Source organism: Doryrhamphus excisus, linkage group LG21, assembly GCF_037039965.1.
Source record: "Doryrhamphus excisus strain RoL-2023G ecotype Guam linkage group LG21, RoL_Dexc_Guam_v1.1, whole genome shotgun sequence".
Lineage (NCBI taxonomy): Eukaryota > Metazoa > Chordata > Actinopteri > Syngnathiformes > Syngnathidae > Doryrhamphus > Doryrhamphus excisus.
Window position 1 is genome coordinate 12569629 of NC_136377.1, and position 15079 is coordinate 12584707.

General features: G+C 40.9%; 2 protein-coding genes across 3 annotated transcripts; both read left to right on the forward strand.

Moving 5' to 3' along the window:
- The first annotated feature begins 458 nt into the window (after positions 1 to 458).
- Positions 459 to 8097, forward strand: plp1b (proteolipid protein 1b). 2 transcript variants are annotated; one of them, XM_058086914.2, is made up of 7 exons: positions 459 to 623; positions 2555 to 2741; positions 2825 to 2981; positions 4520 to 4697; positions 4965 to 5038; positions 5141 to 5206; positions 7281 to 8097. In XM_058086914.2, exons 1-7 carry the CDS (start codon positions 620 to 622, stop codon positions 7350 to 7352), a joined length of 738 nt encoding a protein of 245 aa, XP_057942897.1. In that variant the 5' UTR covers positions 459 to 619; the 3' UTR covers positions 7353 to 8097. The 2 variants fall into 2 exon arrangements, with proteins under 2 accessions (XP_057942897.1, XP_057942896.2); XM_058086913.2 differs by lacking the exon at positions 459 to 623 and adding an exon at positions 1921 to 2230.
- A 3494-nt stretch (positions 8098 to 11591) lies between these two features.
- On the forward strand, positions 11592 to 13714 carry LOC131138405 (uncharacterized). The gene is made up of 2 exons (XM_058087292.2): positions 11592 to 11854; positions 12075 to 13714. Exon 2 carries the CDS (start codon positions 12079 to 12081, stop codon positions 13369 to 13371), a length of 1293 nt encoding a protein of 430 aa, XP_057943275.2. The 5' UTR covers positions 11592 to 11854; positions 12075 to 12078; the 3' UTR covers positions 13372 to 13714.
- Positions 13715 to 15079: the final 1365 nt, after the last annotated feature.

Sequence of the window (15079 nt, forward strand, 5' to 3'; positions counted from 1 at the left end):
ATGTAATAAATATATATTAGATTTAATGCTATTTTATAATAAATGTATTTTTTACAACTAAATAAAAATAACACTTCTAATAACACTATTAACACTAATCTTTTAATGTTATCTAATGAGTCTTTATTTTAACAATATGTTCATTATTGTGGTTGTAGCATGTAATCACAATGGGAGGTGTTGAATATTTTGAATTCTACTTGACTGTAAACTACCACCACAATAAACCACTATTGTTTAAATGAATACATCAAAATTGAACTTCATAGAGCTCCTATTTGTTGGTGTATACATTCAAAAGCTTACCTTTTATCAAGCATTCAACTCACTAAATACGTAGCACCAGAGTCCAATAAGAAAAAGCACACATTAAAATGTGTGACCTGCCTCTGTGGCCAACACTGAAGCCACGGCTCTATATATAATGTCTGGCAGCTGAAATGGGACTTTGTGACTTTAAGATGTCACTTGGGGAGATGTGGTCTATCTATTGTTGATGAGACAAAAGCGGGAGTCAGATTCATATAGGAGTGGCGGGGAATAACTTCTCATATCCTCATATCAGAGTCACCAAACCGCCTGGCAGAAACCTCAATAACCTTACAAGTTCTTTGTGGACATGGGTGAGTGAACAGAATTTTTAACAACTTCTTTTCATTTATTATTAATGTCGTTTGGGAACGTGTAAATGTGGATTTCAATAATGTGATATTTTAAATGGCATTCCTGACCTTGGACATCACATTCATTAATTCGCGATTGATAATGTATAGTTAACTGGTGACTCACTTTTTGATTAAAGTTGTTACCTCCTCTGCACATGATAGGTTTGAATGCTTTTCATGCCTATTCTTTTTGAACATGTAAAAGTGTAAACATGATGTTACTTTATTAAACTAAACCATTACCATTCAGCCCCCATGCCTCCTAATATGCATTTGTCTAAATAAAGCCATTTTCCTCCCACGACATGCACATCAATTGTCCATATTTGTTAACGTCAACCATCTGCAATGATACTTTTTAAAGTGTAACCAAGCCAAGGCAGAAGCGTGGGCGTCCGTCTGCATTGTCATTGCTGCAACTCCAACACCCTTCTTTATATTTTGACAGTAGTGTGTATAATACAAAGTCACTTCCTAGTGAATTGACATACAGTAAAGTCTCGTTATATCGATATCGGTTAAAACGAATTACTACTTATTACGATACTATTTTCATTTCCCGGCAAATTTCTAGTCTTTTATGATATAATTAGTTCCGTTAGTACGATACCTGGTTATTATGATAATCCGGTTACTACGATGCCCTTTTCATCTCCCGCCAGCCAATTTGGTCTGCTTATATCGATACAAAAGCAGCTTAAATCAATCTTTGCTTAAGGATTTCAATACCAAAAAAGAACACGGCGAACGGCTGCTTCCAGTCAACTTTATTTTTCACACTTCCACCACCAGAGTGCAGCACACACAGCGGAAAACACCCGAACACCTTCCCTATCGATAGTTCCGGGGTGAATTATGTCCCGGTAACCGGTAATCACTACAGCGTAAGTTTATTTTTATTTACTGTAGTACAAAATGTATTGTAGTACAAAAGCATGCTAGATACGCAATCCATGAACTCAAGGAGAAAATTACATGCCATATCAAAGATCCGCCCACTTTTAATGCAGTTCGGCGCAGGATCGGATATATGGATAGTCCGGTTATATCGGTATTTTTTCCGACTCCCGAGAATATCGATATAACGAGACTTTACTGTATTTTGAAAAATGTTTGCACCCACTCCAACACTCGGCGGCGTGGTACCAGTGTGAGTCAGCCGTGTACGGCCTGACGTTGCCGCCGCTTCTTACTACACCGCGTGGCACTAAGCTCTTTGTTTGCTTGACATCACCGCCCTTTGTCTCATGGCAAAAACAATAGCTACCTTATGTTTGGCCACAAAGACATACTCTCTCTTCAAGCCTGTGAAGTCAGTGTCCCATCGCCGTCGCTCATTAGCCCGGCGACGTCTGTGACCGCCGCGACAAGGAGGGCCGGACCAGCCTGTGGAGAAGCATCGAGACGTCGATACATTGCAGATGAACTCAGCGCAATAAGCGTTCTTTTGCAGTTGCTTGTAGGCAGGCAGACGTGTGCATCTTGGGAGCTTTCTTGTTGTGGAGTACAGGATCAGAAGCAGCCAATGTTTCCGGTCCGGCAGCCTTGGCTTTGCAAAGCCTTAGGTGCTTTCCTCTATCCCATTTCTGCCACTGCTTTGATTTATTAACACTGTGGATGTTTGCTACCTGCTTCAGCTGCTTACACCGGGAGGAGTGCACACCATGTCCTTGAAATAAGCGGTGGTTTGTTTTTGTTTGATCGCCTACTTGTTTGTTGCAGTTGTATTTATTTTGTTCTTTCCTGGTGTATGCTGATGGGTTTGCAGGCAGACCTTTTGTCCGAGCTCTCCCACAGGGTGAAAGAATCCCCCAGCGTGGCTTAGATGTGCTGTGTGCTTCTGTGTGCGGTGTGTGCCGCCTGTGTGCTGATATATTATGCCCCCTCAGGTTGTTATGATTGCTGTATCCGGTGCTTGGGGGCAGTGCCCTACCCATCTCTGGTGGCCACCTTGCTGTTCTATGCAGGAGTGGCTCTATTTTGTGGATGCGGGCATGAAGCCTTAACCCAGACCGAAGTCCTGGTCGAGACTTACTTCGCCCGTAATGAGCAGGACTATGAAGTCTTGGCCTCCTTGTGAGTTCATATCTTCATTTTTTTTCCCCTTGACATTTTTATCTCTGTCCCCGGTCTGACTTACCTTTTCTCCCCCTGTCCAGTGTCCAATACTTCCAGTATGTCATCTATGGCCTGGCGTCATTCTTCTTCCTCTTTGGTATCCTGCTGCTGGCTGAAGGGTTTTACACGACGAGCGCAGTCAAGCAGACCTTCGGGGAATTCAGGAGCACCCAATGTGGGCGGTGCCTCAGCTTGACGGTGAGTGCAAGGTCAAACGGGAGAGACGGGGGGGGGTGCAAGTGGGATCATCATGCAATGTCATCAGATCATTTGGAGCATTCTGAAGGCAGCTTTGGAACATCCAGTGCTGATTAACAAGTCACACTTTATTTTTACAACAGTGGGATGAACACGGGTAGGTTAAATAAAGGGCAAATAAAGTAAAGAAATGAAAAGTGTTTTTATTTTCGAAAAGTACATATAATGCCATTCTGTTTCATTATTAAAATGAAACTCATTTAAAAATTAAATGAGTTTTGGCGGTGCGAGGTCGGCCAGTTGATTTTCATTTCAATGCAGATCCAGTAGCTCTGAAGTTGGTAACCCGATGATTGTCCGATCATTTTGCCTGACCGTGTAGTACTATTTACTGTACTATTGAGAACCTGATATTTATGTATCTGCCCCCCCCCCATGAAGTCAGAATAGTACAATCCTTCCAATTAAATAATCGAATAGTCAGTTATTCTAAGAACACCCTACAAAAAGTAAAACTACAGTAAAGTCTCGTTATATCGATATCGGTTATAACGAATTACTACTTATTACGATACTATTTTCATTTCCCGGCAAATTTCTAGTCTTTTATGATATAATCAGTTCCGTTAGTACGATACCCGGTTATTATGATAATCCGGTTACTACGATGCCCTTTTCATCTCCCGCCAGCCAATTTGGTCTGCTTATATCGATACAAAAGCAGCTTAAATCAATCTTTGTTTAAGGATTTCAATACCAAAAAAGAACACGGCGAACGGCTGCTTCCAGTCAACTTTATTTTTCACACTTCCACCACCAGAGCGCAGCACACACACCGATTCCCGCACTTCCTGGTTCACAGGTCATGCTCAACCCGCCCCACATAGCTGGCCAAACACATGCCTGCAACAGAAGAACCAACTGACATAGCATACACACCTATTCCAACGAAGACACAAGCGTACAAATACATGTATTTAATTGTGTTGTATTCAGATATCTTTTTATCGCTTGCAATAATCACTGTTTTTCATATGTACATGCTGGCGTTCGTGGTTTCTCTCGTGTGTATAGATTCTATACAGGCATGTGTTTGGCCAGCTATGTGGGGCGAGTTGAGCATGACCTGTGAACCAGGAAGTGCGGGAATCGGTGTGTGTGCTGAACAATGTCGAGTGCATTATTGCCCACTTTTAATGCAGTTCGGCGCAGGATCGGATATATGGATAGTCCGGTTATATCGATATTTTTTCCGACTCCCGAGAATATCGATATAACGAGACTTTACTGGAATAAAGTAAAACTGCTCACTCTTTGAAACGCGTGACAGATGATGGATTTAACTTTGACTTTTGAGGAATATTCTCCCCAATTGTTATGTATGAACCCCATATTGTTCAACATTGTATTCTTTTTGAAAGAATTATGTCTGACAGCATACTTAATGATATCACATTTATCACACAGAGACCAGAGGCTCTGTGCTGCATTCCCATGACCTTACGTTCCACTTTTCTTTTTTTTTTTTATTTCAACAGTTTATCATTGTGACGTATATCTTGGCCTTCATCTGGCTGGCTGTGTTTGCCTTCACCGCTATTCCCGTCTACTTCTTGTTCAACATGGAGCAGACCTGCCATGACATCAACATCTTGGCTGAAACAACGCCCAGCATAAATCAGCATGCATGGATTTGCATGGACGCCAGGCAATATGGTGCGATGGGCCTGTAATGACTGACCGCATGCACACCTGATGTGAATATTAATGTGATCCTGCAAGGCAATGAATTAATCATTGGAGACTAGATGCTAAACTAGTTGTTCAGTTAATGACAGAATGGGACGACTACACTATAGTTTCCTTGCTGATGCTTTTTCTATTCAAGCGAATAAAAGAAGCCATTTAAATGATTCATAAAGCATCTTTATACAATATTAGTATGAGAAACATCACTGATATTATGTCATGTCTCCATTTAAGGGCTGCTTCCTTGGAATGCAATGCCAGGCAAGGCCTGTGGAATGACCTTGGCATCGATTTGCAAAACTAGTGAAGTGAGTACATCATTTACATGTTACACTTGTATGCAGTATTCCCCAAATGTTACGTACAGTACAAGTGATGACATGAGTGTCGCTATTTTGCATTTTTCACAGTTTCACCTCACCTATGACCTGTACATTGCTGCATTTGCTGGAGCTGGAATCACTCTCTTAGCACTGGTGAGAGTACTGACTTGAATCAATTGCATGCATTTGGGTCACAGTCAATACTAGTGGAAGTGGACATAAAATAGAAATATACTGTTAAGCGTAACATTATTCATACCCTGGCCAAAGTTATATTTGCTGAATGGTATCTTGGCGCTGGAAATGACAGAAAAAAGATCTTTTTATGTGTGTTAAAACGTGAATTATTTCCAGTGTTTCAAAGAAGGTGGTGACTTGAAGGGGATTTTAAAGGGGAAGCGCACTTTTGGGGGATTTTTGCCCATCATTCACAATCCTTATGTGAGACATGAACACATATTTCTTTCCTTTTTCTGTGCATTCTTCCACAAGAAAACAAGTTAATATGAGCTAGCTAACAATGGACGTCATTGGGACAACTATGAAACCTCTAACACGGTTCCATGGTTTGATATCCATGCTGTGATCATGCATTAACTGATGATAACATGTAATAGTTCCAGTCTCTTGCCCTATTTTCATAATTTACTTCTCTCCTTGGAGCATTAATACACATACTTATACTAGTTCCGTCAACAATAAGATCATAGATACAGCTGGGATGACTGTGTCTTCCAGCACAAGACGTGTGCTCCAGTCCTCAGGTTAAAAAATACTGACAAGCATTTTGTGGAGATTGAGAGCTACGTATCTACTCTTCCGTCTGTGTATGACGCTAGCGAGGCGTCATTGTAGTCCGCTAATTAAAAATATTATTTTATGTTAGCTCAAGGGTGGGCAAACTTTTTGACTCGCGGGCCACATTGATATGACAAAATTGGCTAGGATATGTTACAGGTTTAAAAGAACAAATGTTCGTCTATATGTGCCCTGCGATTGGCTGGCGACCAGTCTGAAGACAGCTGGGATAGGCTCCAGCATACCTACAACCCTAGTGAGGACAAGAGGCATATACAGTAAAGTCTCGTTATATCGATATCGGTTATATCGAAGTACTGCTTATTACGATACTATTTTCATTTCCTGGCAAATTTCTAGTCTTTTATGATATAATTAGTTCCGTTAGTACGATACCCGGTTATTATGATAATCCGGTTACTACGATGCCCTTTTCATCTCCCGCCAGCCAATTTGGTCTGCTTATATCGATACAAAAGCAGCTTAAATCAATCTTTGCTTAAGGATTTCAATACCAAAAAAGAACACGGCGAACGGCTGCTTCCAGTCAACTTTATTTTTCACACTTCCACCACCAGAGCAGGTTCACAGGTCATGCTCAACCCGCCCCACATAGCTGGCCAAACACATGCCTGCAACAGAAGAACCAACTGACATAGCATACACACCTATTCCAACAAAGACACAAGCGTACAAATACATGTATTTAATTGTGTTGTATTCAGATATCTTTTTATCGTTCGTACAAACGCAGTTGGTTCTTCTGTTGCAGGCATGTGCAGGCATGTGTTTGGCCAGCTATGTGGGGTGGGTTGAGCATGACCTGTGAACCAGGAAGTGCGGGAATCGGTGTGTGTGCTGTGCTCTGGTGGTGGAAGTGTGAAAAATAAAGTTGACTGGAAGCAGCCGTTCGCCGTGTTCTTTTTTGGTATTGAAATCCTTAAGCAAAGATTGATTTAAGCTGCTCGACATTGTTCTATACTATAGAACAATGTCGAGTGCATTATTGCCCACTTTTAATGCAGTTCGGCGCAGGATCGGATATATCGACAGTCCGGTTATATCGATATTTTTTCCCACTCCCGACAATATCGATATAACGAGACTTTACTGTAGAAGATAGATGGATGGATCTCGATACATCCTCTGGTGTTCCCTTGAGCCACTTAATGAATAAAATCGACTCCAACTTTAGCCAGGGAATGAATCAATTGGGCATAACTTTATGTGCAACTCTCATTAACTTCACTTGAAAAAATGTAACCATATAGAAACAACTCTAAGTATGATGCTATGCAATTCTACCCCACTGAAAACTACCATTTTGTTAAATAATAGCTCTCTGACAGAGTACCAAAAGTGATCATCATTATCATTTTTTAAAGGCTGTATCATTTCTGTTCCTCTCATCTCCATCTTTTCTTCACAGTTTGTGTATTTGGTTGCCGCCACCTACAATTATGCAGTTTTGCGATTCCTGGGCAGGAAAGGGGTACGTTAATGCATGCAGCAGCCCCACGCCACCGCAGTCAACGGCATCCTCCGGTTGTGAGATGGGACAGTCAGCCACATGCAATACTAGATGTCATTTACCATGATTGGAACAGCCAACATGGCTCGCCTTCTCTCAGCGGCCTCCAATAATATTTCTCACCACTGTGTCTTAGTATGAACAGCAGACAGAGAGATGAAGACTCCCGTCCTCTCAGATGATTCTCTCAGCTTTGTTGTTCATTTCCCTCACGTATGTGTGATCTCCTGCTTGGCCGTTTTTGTGCGGAGCTTCATTAGTTGTGATGTGTGGCATTTGAGGAATAACAAAGAGCGGTGACAGCTTTCGAAGTATAACTTGCATGTACGCCTTTCAGTGCTTACTGATGCATGCATTAAGGCCAGGAAAATGGCTCACACCTTTTGTGTGTTTTCATACTGAATGTACCAAAGTTGTCTGCACCTCCTGGAGGATTGTGTTGTATCGCCCTGCTCACTGTCACTCACATATTTGCTTTGTTGAAACACCACTGTGTGGGGGGGGAAACAAAGCCATTTACTATATGCACTATGGGGGTAGCGATGCCTCCATTTGTTATGCTAACTTTCCATCAGATAACTCATGTTTAATGTCTGCGAGCTACTCATTGAGCTTTGTCATGTGTGGCAAGTTGGAATGGAAACTACACATTTTAACTTTGTAATTTCATTGTAACTATGAATGCCATGTTTTTAATAAAACTGTGGTTAATCAACCTTGTTGCATATTATAGCAATATGGATCTGGAAAAAAAAACAACACTCAGCCATTATTGTCTAAACAGCGGTAGCAAAATAGTTGTGATGTCTTACAGTCAGTCAATGGTGGTGGTTGTGGCCATGGTCTGGGGCTGCACGAGTGCTGCCGGAGGAGTAGTTTTCCAACATACGGAGCCCCAAAACAGCGGAAGTGACCAAGGAGGAGTATGTCTCCTTCAGATCTGAACCCCATTGAAGACCTGTGGGAGATTTGGACATGCTGTGAGGTGTACACAATAACACAATAATGGATGTGTATGCGGTTATTTTATGAAAGCGGTACACTGACTACTCTAAATTTTCTCATTTTTAGTTTCATTTCGATTTCTAAGCTGCTGTAATGTGAAGGGGGTACTCACAAGACAGATAGATGTAAAATAAGACTCCAATTGTATGCAGTACAAATTTTCTTTTTAGTGTCTTTTTCATGTTTTTGTACTATACCTTTTAAAATATTTATTAAATATATTAAAAAATATTTAAATATCTTTAAAAATAAAATGTAATTAATACAATTAAATAATGCAAACTAATGACTAATGGTTAGCGCGCAGACCTCACAGCTAAGAGACCAGGGTTCAATTCCACCCTCGGGCATCTCGGTGTGGAGTTTGCATGTTCTCCCCGTGCATGCGTGGGTTTTCTCCGGGTACTCCGGTTTCCTCCCACATTCCAAAAACATGCTAGGTTAATTGGCGACTCCAAATTGTCCATAGGTATGAATGTGAGTGTGAATGGTTGTTTGTCTATATGTGCCCTGTGATTGGCTGGCGACCAGTCCAGGGTGTACCCCGCCTCTCGCCCGAAGACAGCTGGGATAGGCTCGAGCACCCCCCGCGACCCTTGTGAGGAAAAAGCGGTGGAAAATGAATGAGTGAATGAAAACTAATGATTAAATTATAATATATATTAATATATAATAATTCTCATAAATGATGATTTAAAAATTAATGATTTTTAAAATTTGCAATATATCCAGATTTTTGCAAGCCACATAAAACAATATGGCGGGCTCAATCTCACCCACTGGCCTTGAGTGTGCCGCCTGCGTTTTCGACATTCAGAATGGCTTTCATCTTGACATTTCCATCAGTGATATAGTGGGAAATAGTGGGGACATAATAAAAACATCATCACAAACACTAGATGGTGACTGTGATGACTTAAATAGGCTGTTTGTTTTGCATAAACTACTAAGTGAATGAATGTGTGGAAGATTGGGGTATGGGGCCAAACAAACCGTTTTGTTTTTTTTCAGAATATAAGTGTGGATCCAGGAATTGTATTCAGCTTTGTTGACAATGCGTGATTAGGTTCCTGCATTTATCAGTGAATAATTCACAAGTGGGTGTTTGCAGCATGAAGGTGTGTGTGTAATTTGGTGCTGATCCAAATTAAGAATATTCAGCTTTGGCAGAGATCCGAAGCTCTATTGAAAGTCATGGTCGTATCGATTTTCAATACAAGATGTCACACAGCTAGATTCTGCATAAATAGCAAAGGCATCTACTTCTACCATTACTATAGTATGTTGCAGGATCTCTGTGACTTGTGTGTCTTTTAAATGATGCCTCCTCCATCAGAATCCATTGATAAAGAATAAAAAGAACCATAATAACATGTTATAATATGTGAATTGAAAGAAATTGAAGTATTACGTCTTCATAAATTGAGTATATTCATAGTTATGGCATAAAAAACAATTTACGACCTAACTACAGTTTTTAACAATATCAGAGCACTCTAAAGATAAAAAAGCACCCCTATAGTCGCCTTTACACACATATACACAATATAGTTAACATAATAAGAGAAAATTAGACATAATATAGACTCACGCATGTTAAAGAAGTGTTCCTTGTTTCTTTATTTACTGTTGGCTAGTGCTTCATCAATGTAATATAATGTTACATTACATTACTGACACTGTGTGACCAGTTTAGAAAACTACATATATATGATATAATGTTAACTTTTTATTCAATGTGGATTTTTTTGGATGTTTACTGCCAAAATTCAGTAAAAACAAAATACAGTAAAGTCTCGTTATATCGATATTCTCGAGAGTCGGAAATAATACCGATATAACCGGACTATCCATATATCCGATCCTGCGCCGAACTGCATTAAAAGTGGGCGGATCTTTGATATGGCATGTAATTTTCTCCTTGAGTTCATGGATTGCGTATCTAGCATGTTTTTGTACTACAATACATTTTGTACTACAGTAAATAAAAATAAACTTACGCTGTAGTGATTACCGGTTACCGGGACATAATTCACCCCGGAACTATCGATAGGGAAGGTGTTGCCACCCGGCGCGAGGGACGGGTGTTTTCCGCTGTGTGTGCTGCACTCTGGTGGTGGAAGTGTGAAAAATAAAGTTGACTGGAAGCAGCCGTTCGCCGTGTTCTTTTTTGGTATTGAAATCCTTAAGCAAAGATTGATTTAAGCTGCTTTTGTATCGATATAAGCAGACCAAATTGGCTGGCGGGAGATGAAAAGGGCATCCTAGTAACCGGATTATCATAATAACCGGGTATCGTACTAACGGAACTAATTATATCATAAAAGACTAGAAATTTGCCGGGAAATGAAAATAGTATCGTAATAAGTAGTAATTCGTTTTAACCGATATCGATATAACGAGACTTTACTGTATTGTTTTTGATGGTTTTATGACTACATTTGAAAACAGCAAATTAATATTTTAATGTGTACCTATCTTTTTGTTGTCTTCAAGATAACTATCCTAGTCCTAGTCCATCCTAGTAACTTAGCTAGTGGTGACTTTTGCACAGTACTGTTTCAGTTAACGTACACATTTGTATCATCGTGGTTTTATGCCTGACAATGGACCTTTTTGGATGTCACTGGAATCCACCATGTTGCTCAGTTGGTGCACTGACATCATCCAAAGTTGTGCTGGAAATGCTTGCTCTCCCGCTGCGGAGATCACTGCAGTTGCAGTTTGTTGTTTTTGTAAATATTTTTTTTTTCATGTTTTGGAATGCATCAGCAGTTTTGTTGTTATCGGAAGCAAAGACGGAAAATGGTTGCTCAGCTTCCTTCAGACGAGATGGTGCCTCTGGGTTTTCCTTTGTCTCTCTTCTCTGAATGACTTGAGAAGGAGCGACTGCAGAGGCATTAGAAACATCCTCGCAGTATTTAATAAAAAAAAAAACACTGTCTAATAATACTAGTCTTCCCCAGTTATTGTGTGGCCAACATTTTAAGCACTCGACCAACTATTGCAACTATTGTAAATATAATATAATTATAACATAAGGAAGGGGGACAAAAATTCCTGCTGAAGAAAATAAATACAAATAAATCATTAAATTTCAGCCACAAAGGCTCTTGAGTGTGTGAATGCACCATGTGTTTTGCCCAAATCGTCTACTTATTTTGTAACCGGAAATATATTGGTCTTATTTTGAAAGGCAGTTTATTAATTTCCGGGTTAGAACCGATACTTGCCAAACAAACAGTTTCACAGTACGCTCGTTCATCTAAATGATGTTTAGTCATTGAAATAACATTCGGGTTTATTCAGCAACACGACTAGTTAGGAGTTTTAGTGTATTTATTATTTAATGTGCGTTACGGGTGCTGTGTGGGTTGTGTATTTGCAGTTTACCCGCAGCAACAATGGCGGTACAACTCATCTGATCTTCAGTTCTGTGTGGGCAATGTACTAACTGCGAAACTTTAGTAAGTCCTTTGCTATAATTTGTTGTTTCAGTTTCTCGTGTTGTCGTAAAAGCACTTTCAGATACACATGAGCTAAGGGAAATGTTTTGCCATTTTATTTGTGTGTACATATCAAGTCAAAGATCGAGTGTGTTATTATGAACTCTTAACCAAGTAGTAGTAGTAGTAGCAGTAAAGACACTAGCTTGTTGTGTGACGTGTGTTTTGTGCTCTATCCTAGAAAAATGCCATCAAGAAATCATCTTGAGAAAGTTGGACGGAAGAAGAAAAAGAAATGGACAGAAGAGGCAATGGAACGTGCACTGATTGAGGTGAAGTCAGGAAGATGTACTGTAAGACAGGCTGCAAAGCAGTTTGGAGTCCCAAAATCATCACTTGGTGACCGGGTGAGCGGACGGGTGACACCGGGGAGCCGCAGCGGGCCTGCTCAGCTAATAACATCCTCTGATGAGGAGCTGTTGGTGGAGTTCTCTTTATACATGTCCAAGCATGGATTCCCACTTACTAAGCAACAGTTGGTGTCATTTGCATCTTCCATTTACAAGCGTCAACACAGGAGGGTTGCCTTTTCTAAACTGGGCCAAACCTGGTGGCTGAACTTCAGAAAACGCCAAGAAAAGAATATCAGCATTCAACCTGCTGATAGTGTTATCAGGAGGACAGTTCATGTCAGAAAAGAAGAGGTGGATCAATTTTTCCACCTCCTGAGCACTGTGGTGGAAGCTCACGCTTTGGGGAACAAGTCTCACCAGATCTGGACCTGCAGCGAGATGGATTTTCAGCTGGCTCGGAAGAGGGTGGTTCTCCCCAAAGCTAACAGTCTTGGGTGCAAGTCAGCACCAGCGAACAGGGACTACATCTCTGTCCTCGTTTGCTTTAACGCTGCCGGGAAGGACATTCCCCCGTTTATTGTCTTCTCCAAAGCATACCCAGGAGGGGTTTGCTACAAGACACAAGGACCAGCAGACGCCCTCTATGGATGGTCAGACTCGGGATGCGTCACCTCCGAGCTTTTCAAGAGGTGGTTCCTCCGACACTTCCTCATCTATGCACCCAAGGAGCGTCCACAGCTGCTCATTTTCCAGGGACACAAGTCGCCCGTGAATCTGGAGGTAGTGGAGGCTGCTCGTAAGGAGGACATCATCCTTCTGTGCCTGCCGCCCCATTGCTCTCCCAACCTGCAGCCCCTGGACGCGGGCTTGTGTCCACTTGTCAGGAAGCGTTTTTCAGCACTCTTAGGTGACGCAAACACCACTGATGCCACTCTCTTTGCGGTCAGCAAGAAGGACTTCTCTGGTGTACTCAAGGGAGCCTATCAAGTGGCTAAAGAGGATGAGGGGGTCAGGGTAGTCAAGGAAAGTTTTAGGAAATGTGGCATCTACCCCCTGAGCCACTTTACGGCTAATGAGGCCCGTTTAATGTCACCACACAGCATGGACCCTACGGATGCAGCAGTATTGTCCATGCCAGCTCAGCATGTTGCGGGGGGTTTCAATGCGCCCGGACCCTCTGCCTAAATATGTCACAGTGCCCCACCACCAAGCCTATTTTTTAAAGTAATATCAAGATATTTTATCTCTCATGTGTGAATGCTATGCTACAAGACAAGTGAAAGCAGCATAAAAGAGCCCGTTCATCCATATTCAATGCCGCTGGAGCCTATCCCAGCTGACTTTGGCCATCAACCATTAATGCTCACATTCATGGACACCTAAGGACAATTTAGAGAGGCCAGTTAAACTAACATGGATGTTTTTGGAAGGTGGGAAAAGTACCCGAAGGAAACCCACGTACGGTGAGGACATGCAAACTCCACACAGAGATTCAAACTCAGTGGCCTATATGCTATATGCCACTAGACCAGGGGTCGGGAACCTTTTTGGCTAAGAGAGCCATGAAGGCCAGATATTTTAAAATGTGTATCTGTGAGAGCCATATACATTTTTTTAAACATTGAATACAATAAAATGTGTGCATTTTTATGTAAGACCAACAGTTTTAGATATAATGGGCTCTAGCCAGGTAGGGCTCTTTTGATGACTGTATCTGGCTCTCAAGCATTTCTTACCACAATAAAAATGTATTTTTGCTAACATTTTAAAGTAAACATCACAGAAATGACTGTTAAAAATAATATTCAAAATCAACAACTTTCTTATGCATTTTAATTCGTCCATCTATATTCTGCTGCAATACGGCCAACCATATCTATCTTTCCTGATGATATTTTCCAGGTCAAACACCAAAACTTGATTATTACTGGGTAATGCTGTAGTCTACCTCGGTCATTGAGATGTCAAAAAAACATGTAAATGTAAACTTTCCTCCTTTAGTCAAATAGCTAAAGCTGCAGAACCAAGCCTTCTGATGAAGATGGCCAAAAGAATGAAATATACTGAGTATGGTGAAAAACTATGCAGCAGCAGAAGTTGTATTAATGGCAACAAGTATTTGATTTATTATTAGACACTGCGCTGCTCACGAAAGTGTGCTGGCCACACCCCATTGGCGTGGGGTAGTGTGCCTGGTCTACGTAATTAGAGCCCATTATATCTAAAACTGTTGGTCTTACATAAAAATGCACACATTTTATTGCATTCAATGTTTAAAAAAATGTATATGGCTCTCACAGATACACATTTTAAAATATCTGGCCTTCATGGCTCTTTTCGCCAAAAAGGTTCCCGACCCCTGCTCTAGAATATTATTTCTGAGGCCAGAAAACCTGAGAGGTTGTCCCGATCTGTTTGATGGGCACCTTTTTCTACACGGAACTCATCCAACCACGTATTTATGGACCTTGCTTTATACGCCGTGGTACTATTCCTGCAAAGAACAGCGGAGAATTGTCCAAAATGTGCAGCTCCTTAATTGATTCACAGTATCGTCTCAATACTTTCGTCCAATGTAGTGCATAAGGGATACTCAATTTGTCTGGGAAGTAGCAGACTGAAGAAGGTGGCTTTATTACTTCAGAACCATATCTTTATATTGTTATTGCACCAATTCACATGATTAAACTTTTTTTTAACCTTAATAAATGGCCTGTTGTCTATGTCACTTGATGTAGTTTATGAAGTTCTTAAAATGAACCATTCAGGGGGGTTGTAATGTTTCCTGTTTATAAGATAAAAATGATTTTGCAGCATAAATGTATCCATGGAGTGATTTATATAGAGTTTACAAACATAAAAACGAGCAGCGCATGATTAGAGCTGCTATTTG

Coding starts and splice junctions, on each gene's coding strand:
- plp1b (XM_058086913.2), top strand. CDS start 1,936: ATGTTTGGCCACAAAGACATACTCTCTCTTCAAGCCTGTGAAGTCAGT. Junction 2,742..2,824: donor TATGAAGTCTTGGCCTCCTT/GTGAGTTCATAT, acceptor CCCCCTGTCCAG/TGTCCAATACTTCCAGTATG. Junction 5,207..7,280: donor GAATCACTCTCTTAGCACTG/GTGAGAGTACTG, acceptor TTTTCTTCACAG/TTTGTGTATTTGGTTGCCGC.
- LOC131138405 (XM_058087292.2), top strand. CDS start 12,079: ATGCCATCAAGAAATCATCTTGAGAAAGTTGGACGGAAGAAGAAAAAG.